Source organism: Aulonocara sp. 'chitande type north' Nkhata Bay, linkage group LG3 (genome assembly GCF_057382095.1).
Source record: "Aulonocara sp. 'chitande type north' Nkhata Bay isolate Kocher_YH1m ecotype deep benthic linkage group LG3, A_spYH_male_GT1.1, whole genome shotgun sequence".
NCBI lineage: Eukaryota > Metazoa > Chordata > Actinopteri > Cichliformes > Cichlidae > Aulonocara > Aulonocara sp. 'chitande type north' Nkhata Bay.
Window position 1 is genome coordinate 2,304,083 of NC_141346.1, and position 16,860 is coordinate 2,320,942.

The window sequence follows — 16,860 nt, forward strand, 5'->3', positions numbered from 1 at the left end:
GTGCAGTACTTGTACCACAACAGATCCCAAGTGCTGGATTTTGGATGTCTTCTTCCAGTGTTTGTTCACAAGTGTTTTATAAAACAGTTTTAAGTGTGTAAGTGACACTGTCCCTCCCTTTAACTGGAAACACAAACAGATCAAACCAGTTTGTTCCAAGAAGTCAACATTCAGGTTTTAGAGACTGAGGTGGAGCCAGCTGTGCTCGACAGGAAGTTCTGAGACTTATTGTGTCAGTGTTTGCAGGTGAGGTGATCCAGCTCAGGTGAAGTGAAGTCTTCAGCTCCACTCTGTGAACTCTTGGATCTGTGAGGAGAACCAGGACTCAGCGTCACTGCTGTAAGTGTCTCTGATCATTCAGCTTTCAATTGTCTTGGAAAGTGTTTCTGTTCAACAGGCAGCAAACATTTTCTCCTTGTTACTGCTCACTGACATCTCAGACTGCTCACTCTTTATCAGAACCACTGCAGCTCTCAGACATCACATTCTAAAAACACATATAAGACAAATGCATCATAAGATTTGTGTTTGTGGAGAATTTGTCCTGATCTTTACACCTTCACCTCACCTTCTTTACACCTTGAAGGTTTTACAGAGGACTTTGTACATATTTGTAATATACTATAATGTACTTCAATTCACACAGAGCAATTCTTTCTAACCTCTCAGAGCACTTTGATCACAGTCCACATTCATACAGTACAGCACTTTATCCTGAACACTTTGAGCACTCATCTCACTCACATCAGCAGCCAGTTTAGACTCACCAGTTAACCGAAATCCACACAGCTTCTCCCTCTGGTACAGTGTGTGATATATTATACCTCCGTTTCTCTACAGGGCACTGTGAGGCCATTAATCACTGCTGCTGATGTTTGCTGCCTGTCTCTATCAGAAGTGTTTAGATGATGGTTCAAAAACAGAATAAAAATTGAGACGTCATGTAGAGTTGAAATTGTATATGACATGATCTTTTAATGAGTGACTTATGTATATATATATATATATATGTATGTATATATATATATATATATATATATATATACATACACTCAACAAAAATATAAACGCAACACCTTTGTTACTGCTCCCATTCCCCATGGGATGGACGTAGAGACCTAAAATTCATTCCAGATACACAATATAACCATCCCTCCCAGACAGTGGTCACAAATCAGTCCAAATGTGTGGTAGTGGGCACATCTGCTATATTGAGATAATCCATCCCACCTCACAGGTGTGCCACATCAGGATGCTGATCTGACATCATGAGTAGTGCACAGGTGTACCTCAGACTGCCCACAACAAAAGGCCACCCTGGAATGTGCAGTTTTTTGCGCTATTGGGGGTCTGGGGACCCAGAACCGGTCAGTATCTGGTGTGACCACCATTTGCCTCATGCAGTGCAACACATCGTCGCATGGAGTCTATCAGATTGTCAATTGTGGCCTGTGGAATGTTGGTCCACTCCACTTCAATGGCTGTGCGAGGTTGTTGGATATTCGTGGGAACTGGTACACGCTGTCGTATACGCCGGTCAAGCACATCCCGAACATGCTCAATGGGTGACATGTCCGGTGAGTATGCTGGCCATGCAAGAACTGGGACATTCTCAGCTGCCATCTGCCCTGAACAATGTGAACCATGATTCATCCGTGAAGCGCACACCTCTCCAACGTGCCAGACGCCATCGAATGTGAGCATTTGCCCACACAAGTCTGTTACGGCGACGAGCTGGAGTCAGGTCAAGACCCCGATGAGGACGACGGGCATGCAGTTGAGCGTCCCTGAGACGGTTTCTGACAGTTTGTGCAGAAATTGTTTGGTTGTGCAAACCAATTGTTCCAGCAGCTGTCTGGGTGGCTGGTCTCAGACGATCTTGGAGGTGAACCTGCTGGATGTGGAGGTCCTGGGCTGGTGTGGTTACACAAAGTCTGCGGTTGTGAGGCCGGTTGGATGTGCTGCCATATTCTCTGAAACGCCTGTGGAGACGGCTTATGGTTGAGAAATGAACATTCAATGCACGGGCGACAGATCTGGTTGACATTCCTGCTGTCAGCATGCCAATTGCACGCTCCCTCATTGCTTGTGGCATCTGTGGCATTTTGCTGTGAGACAAAACTGCACATTCCAGGGTGGCCTTTTGTTGTGGGCAGTCTGAGGTACACCTGTGCACTACTCATGATGTCAGATCAGCATCCTGATGTGGCACACCTGTGAGGTGGGATGGATTATCTCAATATAGCAGATGTGCCCACTACCACACATTTGGACTGATTTGTGACCACTGTTTGGGAGGGATGGTTATATTGTGTATCTGGAATGAATTTTAGGTCTCTACGTCCATCCCATGGGGAATGGGAGCAGTAACAAAGGTGTTGCGTTTATATTTTTGTTGAGTGTATATATATATATGTATATATATATGTATATATTGTGCTATTCTTAGTTAGCGTATTGTCTGTTTTGTCTTAATGTTGGTTTATGTTGGTTTATAATGGGGCACTGTAACAAAAAAATAATTTCCCCCAGGGATCAATAAAGTATTCTGATTCTGAGTCTGATTCTGATCTACAAGCATAAACTTTACAATCGTGTAAAATTATTGTTGTGCTGAGGACTCATGCGGGCATGCTACTCCATACACAAATACGAAGCAACCTGTCAGCACGTAAAACTATTTTATGATAACAACAAAAACAAATAGAGGGCCATTTTTTTATAATAGTTTTTTTTTGTGTGATTGTTTCCAGGGTCCTGACAGAGACCATTGTATCTTCCTGCTGTGTTAAAATATGATGGTGAACTGAGGATTAAAAACAGAGGGTCATAAATCACATATCAGAAACAGACCAGGGTGTAATGTGTGAAAACTGTTGATGAGTCACATGGGACACACTATTCCATGTTGGCCTTTGCATTGAAAATGTCCTCTCCTGTTTTTATAGAGAAAGATGGAGACGTCTGTAGATGAACAGCTGCTGGATATTTTGGAGGAGTTGGGTGAGGAGAAGCTGAAAGCCTTCCACAGGTGTCTTCAGGATCCTCAGGTACTTGGTGGTTTTCCAGCCATCAAACAGTCCCAACTGGAGACAGCAGATGAACTGGAGACAGTGGATTTGATCATGGAGACATATACTGATGATGTGATGAAGGTCACCAACTTGATTTTAAAGAAGATAAGAGAAACAGGTACCACAACATCTCCAACAGTAATAAAATACAGCAGTGCCAGTCTTTATAAACCCTTTTTCTTTGTTACTTTTGTTCCACACTATTGATGCCTCCTATTTGAAATTCGTAGGAATAACAGTGGTTACAGTTGAGTAACATTACATGGAAATTGATGTAACTGGACCCAAATACTCGGAGTAATAATGTGTAAATAAAGAGATGTCCACGAGGTAAAAGCAGTTAGTAAGAGTATCGTAATACTTGGGTAACAATATGATAACCTGTGTGAAATAGGGAAATAATGTCTGTGAGTTTGTATCTTTACATGTTTATACAGTTTTACTTGGAATAATCTCATTACAATAATAAGGTGCTACTGGCTGATGTTTTAGCATGTTTGTATATTGTTACCATATAATACATAATGCAATAATACAGAATGTAACTATTGTGCTTAAAACTTTTGATTATTACATAGAAACACACATGGTAGTTTCTCTGTAATAAGCAGGATTGATGCAAAATCCAAATTGCCTGTTTCCAGTCAATAACATATAATTAACTATTAAAGCAAACAAGACAGTGGAAAGTACCAAAAAGGGTGACCAAAAAACAAGGGGGGGGGGGACAACCCACCCCTCCCTCCCCACACCATTCCCTTATCCCAGAGTGCTATCAGCTTGTTTTAACCTATGGTGAAGATCACATAAACTCTCTTTTGTTCATAATTTCCAGATACTCAATGAGTGGCCTCCAAATCTGATCGAAGTCGTCCAGTTTGTCATTTATAATAGGCAGATCCTTTCCAGATTAAGAGTATCTGTCAGTCCTGAAATCAAGGTTTTCAGAGAGGGCACTTCCTATCCCTTCCATAGCAGGAAAATCAGTCTCTTTGCAAACATTAGGCCATAGGACAGGAGGGAAGTCTGTGCACGCTTAAGTTTTTTAGATTGTTCCGACAGTCCAATAAGAATCAAAATGGGGTCAGGGTCTAATTGCACATCAAAAAGTTTGGAAAAAAAGTAAAACACAGAAACCCCAAAACATTGTAACTTGGTACACATTACAACACTTTTAAGCAGATCAGCTTCTGCACATTGACATTTATCACAAATTGGTGACGTTTCAGGAAATATCTCATGTAATCTTGTCTTTGAGTAGTGCAATTTGTGAATAATTTTAAACTGAATTAACATATGTTGCGCGTTGATAGAGCAGGAATTAACATAATGTAGCCCTTTAGCCCAGATATCATTCTGAATTTCCGAGCCTCTTACCTTTTCCCAAGCTGATTTTATTTTACCCGTATCCTTCTGTCACAGTGACTGTAATATCTCATATATAAAACCAACAGCATGCTTTTCTTTTATACAATCCACCAGGCATTGATCAAGCTTACCTGCAGTTGCAGACTCAAATTTTTGGAGTTTTAGTATGTCTTTTTAAAACAAATAGGAGACAATGCGATTGCACCACGAGAGTAAGGCATACAGTCTTCTCCCTCCATTTCCAGCCAAACTGCCATTATAACTGTATCATCTAGCCAATAGGCTACATAGTGCTGATCCTCAGGTTTCCGGTTGAGTGAACGCTGGCGCTACTCCCTGGTATCTTTTTATATTTTATTCATATATTATTCATATTTGTTATTTATTATTATTTATTCATATATTCTTTGATACATCTTACTGGTGATCTAGCGAATTTTGCAAGTGCCTGAGTATTTTGGGTGTAGTCCATCTGCCTGTTTGTTTGGCCGTTTTCTCCCTTGGATCCGTACACCTGACTGTTTGGCTTATCTGACTGTCCGTGATGTGGCCTAGCAGGATCTGTGTCTTGCTCATATGGGTCTGGATTTTTATGTCATTGGTCTACCGACCTAGTGCTGGACTTTACCAATACTCAGCTGACGAGCTTCTCCGTCTCCGCTTTCACCTGGCTTCTCCACCGCCGCTTCATCTCCACACAGATTTCGCCTTCCTCCCTCGCCAAAAGTACATTCACCGGGGCTCTCGTCGGAATTTCCACCATGACGACTCTAAGCCAATACAGACCCTCTGGTCCACTTCTCGTCGTCCTCCACTAAACTTCGACAGGGCTGTTGATCACAGTGTTTTAGCCAGCCTGCTGGAAGAGCATATGGGAGAAGGACGCAACCCATAACGGCAATGCTCAGTGGCTAGTGGATCTGAGGGCAGACCACAGCGACCTCCCTGAACAGGGTCCAGTAACCATCACAATGGCAGATATCCAAGAAAGGGTCTCCAGTATGAAGAGTTGGACAGCACCAGGGCCCGACATGGTTCACGCCTACTGGCTAAAGAAGCTGACTGCACTCCACGAGCGTCTGGCAGCTAGTTAACGAGAGACACCCGGAATGGCTAACCGAAGGTCGGACGGTCCTGATCCCCAAGGACCCCAAGAAGGGATCGGTCCCCTCCAACTACCGACCAATAACCTGCCTCAGTACTACATGGAAGCTCCTGTCAGGCATCATATCGGCTAAGATGAACAGGCACATGGGTCAATACATGAGCGGGACACAGAAAGGAATTGGCAAAAATACCAGAGGCGCAAAACACCAGCTACTGTACAAGATCAATGGGACCCTAAGAGCCTTCATCAGGAACTCAATGGGGATGTGGCGTACAACACTAGAGGCCAACTCCAAGCCCATAGCACAAGTCACCATCAAGTGCGGGATCTACCAAGGAGATGCTCTGTCCCCACTGCTGTTCTTCATAGGCCTGAACCCCCTCAGTGAGATCATTAACAAGACTGGCTACGGATACCGACTACGGAACGGAGCAGTTGTCAGCCACCTCCTGTACATGGATGACATCAAGCTGTATGCCAAGAGTGAACGAGACATCGATTCACTGATCCACACTACCAGGCTATACAGCAATGACATTGGAATGTCGTTTGGACTGGAGAAGTGTAGTCGGATGGTAACAAAGAGAGGGAAGGTAGTCAGAACTGAGGGGATTGAACTACCAGAAGGCAACATTGCAGACATAGAGGACAGTTACAAGTACCTGGGGAGCCCGCAGGCAAATGGGAACCATGAAGAGGCCGCTAGAAAGGCTGCAACCACCAAGTACCTGCAGGCAGGCAAGTCCTGAGGAGTCAGCTGAATGGTAAGAACAAGATCCGGGCCATCAACACGTACGCCCTGCCCGTGATCAGGTACCCTGCTGGGGTAATAGGCTGGCCAAAGGAGGAGATAGAAGCCACTGACATAAAGACAAGAAAGCTCCTTACCATGCATGGAGGGTTTCACCCCAAGTCCAGCACCCTGAGGCTGTACGCTAAGCGGAAGGAAGGGGGCCGGGGACTGGTGAGTGTCAGCACCACAGTCCAGGATGAGACAAGGAACATCCAAGAATACATTGGGAAGATGGCCCCAACTGACCGAGTGCTCAGTGAATACCTCAGGCAGCAGAAACCCAAGAAAGAGGAGGGAGACGAGGAACCATCATGGAAGGACAGGCCCCTGCACGGTATGTACCACCGGCAGATAGAGGAGGTGGCTGATATCCAGAAATCCTACCAGTGGCTGGACAAAGCTGGACTGAAAGACAGCACAGAGGCACTAATCATGGCAGCACAAGAACAAGCTCTGAGCACAAGATCCATAGAGGCTGGGGTCTATCACACCAGGCAAGACCCCAGGTGCAGGCTGTGTAAAGATGCCCCAGAGACAATCCAGCACATAACAGCAGGGTGCAAGATGCTAGCAGGCAAGGCATACATGGAACGCCATAACCAAGTGGCCGGCATAGTGTACAGGAACATCTGTGCCGAGTATAACCTGGAAGTCTCGAGGTCAAAATGGCAGATGCCCCCAAGGGTGGTGGAGAATGACCGAGCTAAGATCCTGTGGGACTTCCAGATACAGACGGTCAAAATGGTGGTGGCTAACCAACCGGACATAGTGGTGGTAGACAAACAGAAGAAGACGGCCGTAGTGATCGATGTAGCGGTTCCCAATGACAGCAATATCAGGAAGAAGGAACACGAGAAGCTGGAGAAATACCAAGGGCACAGAGAAGAGCTCGAGAGGATGTGGAGGGTGAAGGTAACGGTGGTCCCCGTGGTAATCGGAGCACTAGGTGCGGTGACTCCCAAGCTAGGCGAGTGGCTCCAGCAGATCCCGGGAATAACATCGGAGATCTCTGTCCAGAAGAGCGCAGTCCTGGGAACAGCTAAGATACTGCGCAGGACCCTCAAGCTCCCAGGCCTCTGGTAGAGGACCCGAGCTTGAAGGATAAACCGCCCGCAGGGGCGTGCTGGGTGTTTTATATATATATATATATATATATATATATATATATGTACACACTAGTGATTAAATAAAGAAAATCTTAAATAGGAATTGGAAGGGGGGGGGGAAGCAGATGGGATATTGCACAGGAATGAGCAGCAGTACAAACTAAACAGTACAAAAGTTTTTTTTTGTGGCAGTTGTTACAGTATTGCACTTTTTAAAATATAAATAAATAAAGTGAAGTGACCTGTGCAGATTAAACAGAGTAGCTTCTGAGTGCGTCCTGTGGACTGTGTTGTGTGTGTGTTTAAGTGTTGTGGTTGATGGTAGAAACTGTGTTTAAGTCTTGTAGTCCAAGCAGACAGACTCCTGTAACGTCTGCCAGATGGTAACAAGAACAGCTGATGTGCTGGGTGGCTGTGGTCCTTGATGATGCTGTGAGCTTTACGGAGGCAACGCTGGAGATAAATGTCCTGAATGGCAGGAAGCCTCGTGCCAGTGATGTGCTCTGCTGCCTTCACCACCCTCTGTAGTGATTTACGGCTGCTGGCAGAGCAGCTTCCGTACCAAACTGTGATGCAGCTCGTCAGCAAGCTCTCGACTGCACACCTGTAAAAATTTGAGGTGATGTTGGCGTTCATGCCAAACTTCCTCAGCCTTCTCAGGAAGTAAAGCCGCTGGCGAGCTTTCCTGATAGCAGCGTCTGTGTGAAGCAGTGTCTGTGTGAAGGGTCCAGGAGAAGTCCTCGGTGATGTTGACTCCAAGGAACTTGAAGCTGCTGACCCTTTCGACCTTGACACTGTTTATGTGGATGGGCTGGTGTTCCCTGACTGGTCGAGAGTCAGGTTATTTTCCAGACACCACTCGTACAGCGCCATCACCTCCTCTCTATAGGCCGTCTGATCATTGTCTGTGATGAGGCCTATGATGGTTGTGTCATCCGCAAACTTGATGATGATGTTGGAATCGTGTTTAGCAACACAGTCGTGTGTGAGCAGGGAATATAGGAGGGGGCTAAGCTCACAACCCTGTGGCGTACCTCTGTTTAGGATGAGTGGTGAGGAGGTGTGCTTGCCAACTCTCACCACCTGGGGCGTGTTTGTGAGGAAGTTTAGAATCCATCTGCAGATCGGTGTTCCCAGCCCAAGGTTGACGAGCTACAAAGCAAGTTTTGAGGGGATGATGGTGTTAAATGCCGAGCTGTAGTCGATGAAGAGCATCCTTGCATATGTATTCCCTTTTTCCAGGTGAGTGAGGGTGGTGTGCGTTGCCAGGGCGATGGCATCCTCTGTGGCTCTGTTTGTCCAATAGGCAAACTGAAGAGGGTCCAGTGTGTCAGGGAGGGAGGAGCAGATGTGACCTTTGACCAGCCGCTCCAGGCACTTCATGATGACGGATGTCAGTGCAACAGGACGGTGGTCATTCAGACAGGAGAACACTGATTTTTTGGGAACAGGAATGATGGTGGATGCTTTGAGGGACGTGGGGACCACTGACTGCCTCCTGGAGAGGTTGAAGATGTTGGTGAACACCTCTGCCAGCTGTTGTCTGCGTCAAAACGAGCATAGAAGTTGTTGAGCTCGTCTGCGAGAGATGCAGTGGGCTGAACACTGACTGTGTTGACCTTCTTGTAGTCAGTGATGCAGTCAGTCCATTCCACAGCCGCCTGGTGTCAAAGCTGTGGTAGCTGGACTCCATTTTGTCCCTGTAGTCCTTTCTGGCCTTTTTTATGGACTTCCGGAGGTCGTACCTGGCTGCTTTATATGCATCAGCATCCCCGGAGTTAAAGGCAGAGCTCCGCACTTTTAGCTTGGCGCGAACGTCTTTATTTACCCAGGGTTTCTGATTTGGATATATGCAGACAGTGGTTTTTGTGATGATATCATCCATGCACTTTCCAATATATCCAATGACAGAGTCTGTGACTTCATTGATGTTGCCATCAGCTGCATCCACAAATATCTGCCAGTCAGTTGTCTCAAAGCAGTCCTGTAGGACCTCCTCAGCCTCACTGTCCCATTTGTAGATGACCCTGGAAGCTGGTTTTTCCTGCTTCAGCCTTGGTCTTGTTAAGGGTTCAAATATTGAGGGTGAGTACAAAAACAACGATGGTCCAGCAGAGTTGGTCAAACAATGATTTTAATGAAACACACGCAGCGTGGGGAGATGTACACTGCACACACCAGCTGTAGATCTCCGCCCCCAGAACTACACATCCATTGTTTTAAAGCATCAGGGTAGGATTTATGACGCCCCCTTCATACGTCAACACAGATACAATACATGCATTTTCAAAACCACAAATGTTCTGTTAGCAACTTTTGACACAGTTAGAAAAGAAAATTTTCTTCGCCTCCAAGCCAGGTGTTTCCTGTCGCTGCCAGATGCTCGCTTATCGTCTGGAACATCAGCAGCACGTCCTACAACAAACTTGTCACTTATGCAGGCACAATTTTGCAGTTACAGCGTTTTCCAAAGTATTATTTGAACTCTCGCCTACCCCTAAATCTAACTGCTGTGTAAGTGTGTGTGTATGTATGTGTGTGTCTCGACCTCACACGAACTCTGTCTCATCTCACGAGCTAAAGCTTCTGACCGTTCACCAGAACAGAGGCTCATCCTAATATGTGTAATAGCCTAACTGAAACTATATATGTATTATGTTGAATAAATGTTTTAATCAAGAACCACTACTAAAAGCTTAATCAAAAGATATAAATGAATAAAAGATAATAATGAATAACCTGGTTATTCAAATAGCATCATCCAAACAACTCCTCAAAATAACTTACACTCTGCTTAGTTTCACTTTCGGGTGCAAAAGCATGTTGTTTCCTGTCAAGAGTTGAGCCTTCCTTATACAACCCAATATAATCAGCATATAAACATTTAAGATTATAAAAAAGGCATTCAAAGGCATTTAAGATTGTAAATTTAAACTCAACAGTTTAAAGTGGTTATAACTGCACCTGTAATAAAGGCTAATTGGGTGCCAATATGTTTAAACATCTGAATGCAATATCAATGCTGTAAATTACTGTATGTTATTAATGCAATGGTAGTGATGATAGTTATGAATAGTGGCAGTAAAATAATTTCTTTAATCCCACAGTCTGTATGCAGGCAGCACCAGTATGGAACAATGGTCTGCCTTGCCAAAAGCTCTGTGGGGGAGGGGTTTGTAGCACTCTTTGAAGCTAACAATGGTCCAGTGTTTGATCACCTCTTGTGTGGAAGGAGATGTGCTGATAGTATTTGGGGAGAACCTTCTTCATGTTGGCTCTGTTGAAGTCTCCCAGCACAATAAAGGCAGCTTCTGCATTTTTGTTCCCAAGTCCAATAGTGATGTCATACAGTTCGTCCATAGCTTTAGCTTTATCAGCATGTGGGGGAATGTAAACAGCTGAGAGGAGAAATGAACTTACTCAGGAGGTAAAAAGGCCTGACTTTAATGGTCAGCAGCTCGAGGCTCTGAGAGCAGTAGGTTTTTAAAATAAAGTTTTTAAGATACACACATCTCTAGCCCACAAAGAGTTAACCATAAAGCACACCCCTCCTTCCCTTTTCTTGCCTTAGTCCTTCGTTCGGTCTCCCCGGTAAACAGTGAATCCATCCGGCGTGATGCCGCAGTCGGGGACGCTGGGCTCCAGCCATGTCTCTGTGAAGGCCAGAACGCAGCAGTTCCTGATGTCTTGTTGGTGTTTAATCCGTGCACGCAGCTCGTCAAGTTTGTTGTCAAGAGACTGGAGATTCGCGAGCAGGATGCTGGGCAGAGGTGGCTTGCTGTTTCTCTGTCGCGTTCAGCACAAAACTCCAGCGCGTTTCCCCCTGTTTGTTTTCCCTCGACGTCGTGCGAGTAAACAAAGGATCCCAGGCAGCAGAGCGTCCACGGAGTCGAAACCCGCTGTAAAGTCCGAACTGGGTGACGAACGTAGCTCCAAAATCGTTTGTCTGTCATACCGAGTGTATGATCGTGCTGTATGCACAGAAATAGAAAGCAGTACAAAATGAATAATAACATTTTTGCTGAGATGACTGGGAGCTCTCGTCGGTGCAGCCATCTTATGGCGCAACTGGAAGTCAAGGAAGACTTTTTGTCAGCCTGGCTACAGTGCTGAAGAGAAACCTGGGGTTGTTCTTATTTTCTTCAATCAGTGATGAATAGTAAGATGTTCTGGCTTTGCGGAGGGCTTTCTTATAAAGCAGCAAACTATTTCTCCAGGCTAAATGATGATCCTCTAGATTTGTGACACGCCATTTCCTCTCCAGATTACGAGTCATCTGCTTTAGGGTACGTGTTTGAGAATTATACCACGGAGTCAGGTACTTCTGATTAGAGACCTTAGTTTTCACAGGAGCTACAGTATCCAGAGTCGTACGTAGTGAGGAGGTGAAATTATTAACAAGATAATCGACCTCTGTTGGGGTAGCATTCAGATAGCTGCTCTGCTCTGTGTTGGTACAGGGCATTGGAGATGATAACAGTGGGTGGATCATATTCTTAAACTTAGTTACAGTGCTTTCAGAAAGACATCTACTTTGATAAAGTCTACTCTCCACCGCTGTGTAATCAATTATTGTAAATGTAAATGTTATCAGGAAATGATCAGACAGGAGAGGGTTTTCAGGAAACACTGTTAAATGTTCAGTTTCTATGCCATATGTTAAAACAAGATCTAGAGTGTGATTAAAGTGGTGGGTGGGTTCTTTTACAGTTTGAGAGAAACCAATTGAGTCTAATAACAGACTAAATGCCATGTTGAGGCTGTCATTTTTAGCATCTACATGGATGTTAAAATCACCCACAATAATTATTTTATCTGAGCTCAGAACTAAATTAGATATAAAGTCTGAGAAATCAGAGAGAAACTCTGTGTAAGGCCCAGGTGGACGAGATATGATAACTAGAAAAATTTGCATTTCCTGCGAAAATGCAGTGTGGATGCTTTAAAGCTGAAGCTGTCTGCAAAAACTAGCTGAAAAAGCTGAAAAGTTGCAGAAATTGTAAAAACTTTGCAGAAGGAACTGAGGAACTTTGCTAAAATGTAATAACTTAGCAGAACTCCAATATCTTAGAGGAAACATAAAACTTGGCAGAAATATAATAGCATAGCAGAACTTAGCAGAAATATTGTAACTTACCAGAAGCATGATAACTTCTCAAAAATACAAGAATTTAGGAGAAATAGTATAAGATAACAGAAAAAATATATTTAGCCAAAAATACTTAAACATTATGGAAACATTATGATTTAGAAAAATAGTACAACATAGCAGAAATACTGTGATTTACCAGAGACACTGTGATGAACTATGAATATTGTAATTTTAAATTAATACTATGTTTTAGCACAAATGCTATAAAATGGCAGAAATACTATAATTTAGCAGAAAAACTATATTAGGCACAAATCCTATAAAAAGCAGAAATACTATGATTAAGCATAAATACTACATTTAGTAGAAATACTATAATTTAGCAGAAAAACTATATTAGGCACAAATCCTATAAAAAGCAGAAATACTGTACTATGATTTGGTAGAAAAACTATAATTAATCAGAAATACAATATTTAGCACAAATCTTATAAAATAGCAGAAATAGTATGATTTAGCACAATAGTAATAAGTTAAACAGAAAAATTGGAAAAGCAAAATGGACAGCTGAAAAAATGCTGAACATGCTGAGGGTCCCTCAAATATACTTGTTAAATGAAAAAAATCGGCAAAAAAATCTATAACAGCCACACAATCACAAATATGGACACATATGGAAACACACATGCACAGAGAGACACACACAAGATCCAATTCAGTCACCCAGTCTAAATATATTGAATTTGAATCTTACAATGAGATCATCCCATAAAAAGGCTTTCTCTCTCTCTCTCTCTCTCTCTCTCTCTCTCTCTGTCTCTCTCTGTGTCTCACACACACACACACACACACACACACACACACACACACACACAGAAAGAGAGAGAAGCAAGTTCCCTAACCCTAACCCTCAGTCAAAGGCACATTTGAGCTACTCACCCCCTCCCTCCTGTGCTGAATCAAAGAGCGAGCGAACGAATCACTCACTCACCCCCTCCCTCCTGGCTCACAGCTTCTTCTTCTTCTTCTTGATTGGCAACCAATGTTAAGGCGCATTACCGCCCCCTGGCTCACAGCTCAGTGGACATTTAGATGAGAAAATATATATTTAACACATTTAAGGAAAATACTAATAAAATACAAATAAACAAAATAAATGTTTATTAAGCAATTTTGATAGGAAATTGCTTAATTTTAGAAATGTTTTTGCTCTTTGTTGCTCTATAAAATAGTTGTTTTTTTAAATCACTCATCTTAGCAGTAGGATTTACATAAAGAGAAACAAATTAAGTTTGAGTGAAAATGTAAATTTTTTTGCACTCTCTGGTCAACTGACTCAGTGAATCAAATTATCCCAAAACCCTCACTTTGGTGAGTGACTCATTAAAACTCGATTCAGTAAAAAGAATCAAATTTACCATCACTACTTGTTACTTCTCGGATTGATTATTGTAATTCACTTCTTTTTGGTCTTACTCAAAAATCCATTCACAAGCTCCAACACCTCCAGAATTCTGCTGCCGGTATTATCACCAGGACCCCCTCTACCCACCACATCACTCCTGTCCTTTTTTTTTTTTTTTAACTGTCAGTATAAAGTTTTTCTTTTCTTTTTTTATTTTAATAAAATGATGAACAGAACATTACATTCTATTATTTTTAACACAGGTATGGTTGCTTTTCTTACCCTAATAAATGAAATCATCATTATATATGGAAAAAGGAAGACTGATGTTAAAAAAACAAAGAGAAGAATGAGTACATGTTCAATTGCTTTCAGCTTTCTGTATTTTATTTTTTTTATTTTATTTTATTTTTTTTTGCCTGTCCCATTTGGTTCTTTAGCCGTCAGAATTGCTGTCTGAAGACCAACAGGGATACCCAGTGGATTTACTTTGCCAAATGGATCATCATGGCCTTGCCGTATTAGTCCATTTGATCGACCTTTGTTGTTATTATTTATTTTATTTTATTTTCAGATGTTACAGACGGGACAAACATGACTGGGGGATAGGAAAGGGAGAAAGAAAGATGAAGGAAAAGAAAAACAGAAAAAGATAAAGAAAAAAAAATCTCCTGTATCACCTGTTGAGAGAAAAACAGAAAACAAGCAAAAAAACATACCAAACACAACACCATCGCATTAATCTAGCTAAGTGTAAACGGCAGTAAATACTAAATATTGAATGTTGTTGTGCAGCACCCAGGACAGACAGCGCACAATGTGCTTTGAAGTAGCAGCCAGGAAAGGTGTAGTTTATGTCTATGAACACGGTCTGCTAGAGGGTGTAGAGGGCCATAGCCCAGTCCTCCAGGGCATGCAGCAAGCATGGAGGAGATCCAGGCTCCAGATATCCAGAGGCCCCAGAGTGCAAGAGCCCAAGAAGGACCACTGGAGGGGCATCCGTGCAACCCTCCTGGGAAGAGCTGAGGAGATCCCCAGACGAGGGGTCGCCCAGTAGCCACCGAGCAGAAGCTAGAGGGGGCTGCACTGGCGTGCCTGCTGACTCTGCTGGCTGCCTCTGCCTCAATTTTATTGAGGCAGAGGCAGCCAGAAGGGGACAGAGGGGGGTAGCCTCCTCTGCACCCTGGTGACATACCCCTACTCCAAGGCCCTGCATGTGTGGGTGGTTGTGGTGGAGTGGGAAGAGGGAGGCAGCTGGAGATGGGGAGGGAAGGAAGGGAGGGGCAGGTGACCCCTCCCTGGGGCCAGCTCCCCCACTGACCCCAGTAGGCACTCCCATACTCCGCGACCCGCCAAAGAAAGGGGCACCCACCCGCCCACAACCCTGGCAACACACAAACCAGGATCCGAGGCCCCGAGGCCCGGCCAGGGCCCCAGCCCAGAGACGGAGCGCCCCCAGAACCTCACGCCCATCCCGGACCCACCCAGGGGCAAACAGGCTACCAGGTCAGTAACCCACGTCCGTCAGCACAGACCCTCCCCTAGCCCCGCTGCACGCAGCCACGAGGAAATAGTCAGAAAAGAGCCCCCAACCGGACATGACCGCTACCCCGGGTTGAGCCCCCCAAGGAAGATGCCTCCGGGGAACCCCCCGACGCCCTAAGCCTGTCCCTACCCCCACACCAATCACAACATTGAAGGCGGAACCAAACTATGACCCCCCACCCCCACTAGGTGATGGAGCTGATAAAAGGGGCCCAGAGCAATTGATCTAATGTGGTGGCAGAGGCTGTATCAAGACTAATGTAATCTAATAGATAATTTCTATATTGGTTAGAATTAAGATTATTTTTATTTTTCCAGTTCATGAGGACTGTTTTCTTGGCTATGCATAGGGCAGTGAAAACCATATGGGCTATATTCTTTTCTGAAGTGACATTATCTAAGCTGCCCAACAAACACACTAAGGGGGAAGTTGGAATGTTACATTTCAGACACTTTGATAAGTCTTCACATATCTCGCGCCAAAACTTCTGCACTGGTGGACAGAACCAAAGAGCGTGGATATAATTGTCCGGTGAATTGGTTTGACAGTGTGAGCAGTTGTTGGAAGATGTAAAGCCCATCTTGAACATCCGATGACCTGTATAGTGCACTCTATGAAGTATTTTGTATTGTATTAATTGCAGACTGGGATTTTTAATCAATTTAAAAGTTTTTGAGCAAATCTGAGACCAGAAGTTTTGGTCTAAGCTGACTGATAAATCTGCTTCCCACTTTGCAGTAGGAAGGGATATTGATTCATCTAATTTAGATAGTGTTCTGTATATTTTAGATAATAATTTGGGGGATTTAAGAGTAAGAAAATGTACCACACTTGGTGGTGTTTGTAATTCAACTTGACTGAGGTTAAATTTCTTTTTTACTATGGATTTAATTTGTTGATATTCTAAAGATTTTTTCTTGTTGATCCCATATTGTTCAACTAGTCTGTCAAATGGGATAAATTCTGTTCCCTCTAATATATGTTCTAAGTATTTAATTCCTTTACAACTCCATTCTGGGAAATTAATCATATTATTGTTTTGTAATATGTCAGGGTTATTCCAGATAGGTGTAACGTTTGCATGGGATTAGTGAAGACTCCGTTATTTTTAGAAACTCCCACCATGCTGTCAGAGAAGAGCTGATGTTGATGCTTTTAAAGCATTCATGTCTTTTGATGTTTGAGCTAATAAATGGTAGGTCTGAAATCTCTAGATCCTTGCATAGTGCCTGTTCAACATCTAGCCAGGGCTCAACTAAGAAGGTATGTTTTAACCATTCTGAGATGAACTGAAGCCTGTTGGCTAAGAAGTATTGGTGAAAATTAGGCAGATCTAATCCTCCTCTATCCTTGGTTCTTTGTAGCGTT

The 16,860-nt window shown here is 43.5% G+C and overlaps 1 protein-coding gene across 1 annotated transcript in view; it reads left to right on the top strand.

Annotated features, from left to right (window-relative positions):
• Positions 1 to 237: 237 nt before the first annotated feature.
• LOC147333470 (protein NLRC3-like) overlaps positions 238 to 16,860 on the top strand; it is a 48,363-nt gene continuing 31,740 nt past the window's right edge. The window contains exons 1-2 of the mRNA XM_086267046.1: positions 238 to 339; positions 2,949 to 3,192. Of these exons, the coding sequence (XP_086123172.1) occupies positions 2,955 to 3,192 (238 nt within the window). The 5' untranslated portion in view covers positions 238 to 339; positions 2,949 to 2,954. The remainder of the gene's footprint in view (positions 340 to 2,948; positions 3,193 to 16,860) is intronic.